Source organism: Nanorana parkeri, unplaced genomic scaffold (genome assembly GCF_000935625.1).
Source record: "Nanorana parkeri isolate BGI_ZX_2015 unplaced genomic scaffold, ASM93562v1 scaffold41, whole genome shotgun sequence".
Classification (NCBI taxonomy): Eukaryota; Metazoa; Chordata; class Amphibia; order Anura; family Dicroglossidae; genus Nanorana; species Nanorana parkeri.
The window spans coordinates 1,986,839-1,992,052 of NW_017306309.1; the positions used below are offsets into that span (position 1 = coordinate 1,986,839).

At 35.9% G+C, this 5,214-nt stretch overlaps 1 protein-coding gene across 1 annotated transcript in view; it reads left to right on the forward strand.

Annotated features, from left to right (window-relative positions):
* Positions 1-5,214, forward strand: part of BBS9 (Bardet-Biedl syndrome 9) — a 248,417-nt gene that overhangs the window by 201,133 nt on the left and 42,070 nt on the right. Inside the window, exon 21 of the mRNA XM_018571278.1 lies at positions 2,599-2,781. Within this exon, the coding sequence (XP_018426780.1) occupies positions 2,599-2,781 (183 nt within the window). The remainder of the gene's footprint in view (positions 1-2,598; positions 2,782-5,214) is intronic.

Here is a 5,214-nt window from a genome sequence, read left to right on the forward strand (position 1 = left end):
GAGAGAGAGAGAGAATTGAGAGAGAGAGAGAAAGAAATACAGCAAAACATTTTCCTGGCACACTCACAAGCTAGCATGTAAAAAAACTTGTCTCACCACTAGGGTTAAAAATAGAGGTTTGGATACACGTCTTCTGCAGAAAATGTGAAAGCCGCACAGCCGCGCCAAGGCATCTCTCAGACTATGAGAGTCTCCATCTTGGAGCACATGCATCAGAAAATAAAATTGGGTGGACCCTATAAGAGGTGCCTTGTCCACAAAACAAAATGCAATTCATTTTGTTACAGACACAACTGGTTAACAATATACATCTTACAACATGGTAGTTCGGGAAAGTTTCCAATTTAAATTTAATAAATAATCAATATTATTATTTATAGGTATTGTTGAATCCCTTCGAAACATATTAAATTAACTTTTATATTTATTATTTCCCAACACATCCATAGACAAATGATTAGACCACCTAAATATATTTTTATTAGTCAATAAATGTGTGCATCCGCATATGTTTATTCTACAAACATACATGGCTTTGAGTCTTGTTGCAGTTACTGCTCCACTAATGGCAAAGGACAATAGACAAACATCAGAAAAATCAAGTGTGGCCAATACTTGTTTCCTCTGAAGGTCTTGGATCAAGTTTCTCTGTGGTAGTTATCGGTACCCAATATAAACCCCATGTTATCCTTAGAACTTGTCAAAGGTTCACAGGGGCATGTAACATCTGCATGCCTTATATTAATAGGGTGACTAATCACTTTGCTTTAAAAAAGCAGGCCTGACCTCACACACTGGAAATATTTATTTGCCAAGACTTGAGATTGAGCTTGTTTATTCTTATCTTATAAGGTTACAGCAAGGAATCTTCTTTATTACCTTCAATAGGGCTAAAAATAGTTTTACAACATTGTTATGGATGCCGTATTAATATCTTCTTACATCATTTACTGATGTTGCAGACATATAATTCCTTGAAGGCATTGTTTTTGTAATTATGCAATCAAATTCTTTTGTATCCCCGCATTTGCATGACCTCATGACATAGCTACATGCTAAACATAATTTTTTCACCCCGGCATCCAGCTGCATAAAAGTGCCTCTTGGTTTTTAGAGCACTTAGAGCTATTTTTGTGTTTTAAGGGTAAGACATATAGCATGATGAACACAGCCAAACAGCTTTGAGCTCTTTTGCGGCTCTATAGTCTGTTTTGGATAGCTGATAGGAAAGTGTCCACGGGACCTCACCACTAACCCATCTCACATTTCTTAGCCCTGAAGTTTTATGCTTCTATGCTGCAATAACTGATAAAAAAAATTGCCATAAAAATACATTTAGGAAATCTAAATGAAATGACTGCCATATTTATAAAAAAAAATGACATATTGGGGTTGATTTACGAAAGTCAAACGGGCTCTTCACATTGCAAGGGAGTTTGCGTTTTTCAGGGGAATTTCCCTTAAGTTTAGAGAATGTGATGAAGCTCTGATACCTTCCATCACCCAATCATGTACAAGCAATTTTCCTTGCATGTGATTGGGTATTCTTTACAAAGTGAAATTTCACCAGCAGGTAAGGGAGACTTCCCCTGAAAGGTTCAAATTCCCTTGCAATGTAAACAGCCTATTTGCCTTTAGTAAATCAACCCCATTGTGTAAAGTCATCTAAATATTACCACAGATCTCTAGCTGATTACTGTCTTTTTTCTGGATAAAGTTATAAGTTGGCTTAAAATCTGGAATTTCCGAAAAATGCTGGATTGTCTAGAGAAACCTTTCTGCTTGAAGAAATGCAGATTTGAGAAAATGCAAAGCACCAAAGAGCTATTTTATCAAGAATTGCAGACTTAAAAATGCAGGTTGAGACCTAGGTACAGTGAGAGAAGCACTGTTTAGCTATAATAAGTTGTTATTAACTCTATATTTTTATATTATTTACTCTTTTTTTTCATTCTTATTTTTAAGAAAAAACTCTAGGCTATGAACAATAAAATATAAACACATTATTAACAATGAGTAAATAGCAGAATAAGCTTTAAAACAAACCCCCAATGACCTGTAGCTGCCCTGTGGAACAATTCATTCTCAGGGTCCACAAAAGAAGCAGTGAAGTCATTTTAAGTTGGCTCTTCTTTCCTAGTGCACCTTCTCTGTGTCTACTTTAGAGATTAGAAGTATTACATTAGAAATAAAAGTGCTTTTTGCTGTAAACTTTGAGAATGGATTGAGCTGTAGTGCCTGCAGCTGCAGACGTTAGTTAGAGCTTGCTTTAAAATTTTTTTACTGTTTGTTATGAAGATGTAAATATTTATATATGTCCATAGCCTGGTAAAAGTTCTGCGTGTAGGGTGCAGCACACTGAAAGACTTCATCTTACTATACACGTAGAAGAAAGTATTTCATTATTTTTTTCATTGTGTATTGGCTGTTGCCAGATGGTAAATGTATGTATATATATAATACACACAGAACATCTTGTTGCTTAGTCATTTTATAACAGATATGTTAAAATACAATAGACCAAAATAATACTCAAAATAGTTTGTATATGTCTAAACACATAGTTAATCTTGATGCATGGTTCTGTATATCTTACAGGTTATTAGTATAGCAGATGCAACTGAAGAACTACAGATCAGCCTGTTCCGGGCTTTCACAAAGCTGAAAAGTGCAACACAGCTGATAATTCTGCTAATAGGATTGTGGCAGAAACTTAGTAAAGACCAGATCAACATTTTGGAAGCCACATTTCTGCCACTGTTACAGGATGGGCAAGAATTGGTAAGTTGATGTTGGTGCTGTACTTGGGAATTTTCCAACTTTATATAGCACATAACTGTCCACAAAATGTAATGTTTGCAGGGTACTTTTTATAGATCACCAAGTGTCAAGGAGCCCTTGACATGACATTTATTCCACCTAATTATGCTTACAGTTCACCCTAAATATGTATAAATATTTTCAAACAATGTTTTTAGAAAGCCATTATATTCCTAAAATACATCTAAACCCTAACTGAATAACATTTGTTGTTAATGCACTGCATTGTAGGAAGAGGAGCAGTTTGAACAAGTGGACCTTGTCACTGAAGAGCAGGGTCTGCTTTAAGATCATGAAAGTACATCAGTAAACAATTAAGTAAATGATGATTGCACACTCTTATATTTCCTTTAGGAGTGCAAAAGGAAAGTAATGTCTACATAACGCCTATAACTATTGCTTTACAAACCTAAATACACACCAAATTGTTTTATGGTTTGTTTCTAGTTTCTTTAATAACACTAAACTCTGTAGATCCTCAAATCATCTCTGAATTAATGCTGACACTGTCCTTCCTTCTGGAGGGTGGCTACTTTTGTTCCCCATTGTCCCTGTGTGTGTTGTAAAGTATCCACTGCTCCAAGCTCGCTCTTGTGGCGCTGAGGACAGTATAGATGGAGAGCCACTTTGAAATGAAGAGGCATAGACGGACCTTACCACAAAAGATGAGCAAGGCTTATATGGTTACAGTTGGGCCCCTGGCTAAGGGCACGTGAAGTGTGATTAGTATTATTATAATTAGTAATATACTTCTTGGAGATCCTTACTGTGAGTCCAGTTTCCCATTTCTCCATTTCAAAAACTGTGTTATAAATTATTACAAACTTGCTCATAATTTGGGGGGAATAGGGAGTTGGTTAATGCATTTAGAGTGCACTAATCCTTTAAAAGGATTTACTCTGACTTTATTTGCTGTATGCTTGTCTGTAACTCAGAAAGTGTTAAAGCCCATGACAGCCGTACACCAGGTATATTAAGAAGGAGATCAGAAGTGAAACCCTGCATATTTCTCTTAGAACATGTTTCTTGTAGTTCTTTCACTAATTTATTAAAATAAAAAATCTGAGAATACCAGGAAATAAGCATTGTGGCCTAAGGCAGCTGTGTGTTGCTGTGAATAATATGTCCTGGCATAAACTTTTTATAGAAATATCTTTGTGTGACATAGTCCTAGCTAGGTGATCAAAATGCTCAGTGGGAGGATGGCCAAAGTTCACTTTCTGATATATGAGGAAACTATTGAAGCAGAAAAAAATAAATCTACAGATGCTGTATGCAAAGGTCCAAACTCAGCAGGATTTACAATTGTGTGTGTATTTTATTGATCCTGAATCTGTGTAGCTGAAAAAATAAATAAACTGCCGCAGAGAATAATAAAGTGACACTAATCAATAAAGAGGTTAAATTAAGGTGTGGTTTTAATCTTAAAGACATTAGAACGGTTGTCTTCATAAACCTCCCTGCATGTATTCTCATGACCTACAAGCTTTTTATATGATATACACATGTTGGATCATTTCCTCAGTGGAGATAGCAGCTCCATCCTGCAGATACACTGTACACACTGCCAGTTTATTCACCAGTATTCTCTAGCGTAACCCACAATTTTTTACAATCACAGCCATGAAATGTGAGTTTGACTGCTGCTTGTTGAGTCTTACAGGAGGTTTTCAACTAGTAGTATGGTCATTTTGTGTTTTATGAAGCTTGACATTTTTATATGCTTCAGGTTTTGCCCAGAACTTGTGCATTTCCTAGTTCAGATTAAATCAAGAAGTATTATTTAATTTATGTACAGTACTTTATTTAACCTCAATAAACTTTTCTTATTATGGAGCTGTTATTTTACTATTTTGGACAGTATTATGTTATTTTTATTCACATGCATCTGTTCTCTGGAGGCTGGTGACTCATTATTTTCTTCAGTGATTTACTGCTATGCTGCAGATAGTCTCAATACCGTAAGTTAATCTCTTGCTATTCATTGTCTATTTAAAATAAATATAGGTTTTTGGTTAGGCAATGGGTGAAAAACGCAGTTCAATAGAGGCACTTTTATTTGTACTGCAGTTGTGCATCAGAGGAATTGTTATCCTAAGTTGAGCCCTTCTTGATTTAAGTCTGTGAAGGTTCTCATTCACCCAGGTCATGGTATATCTGTAAAAAATAAGTCAAGACAACTGGACTTGCTGTATATTTCTTGAAGACGTTTCACTGGACATCTGACCAGCTTTCTCAATTCAGAATGACTTGTACAAAAATTATCTGAAATAAATATGCTGAATGTTGCTCCATTGGAGCTAGGAGTTTTTATTAACCTGCCCAGAGAGGGGTGTTAAAACATTGTATGTGGCAGGCAACAGATGTCTCACCCCCCCCCCCCCCCCCAACTCA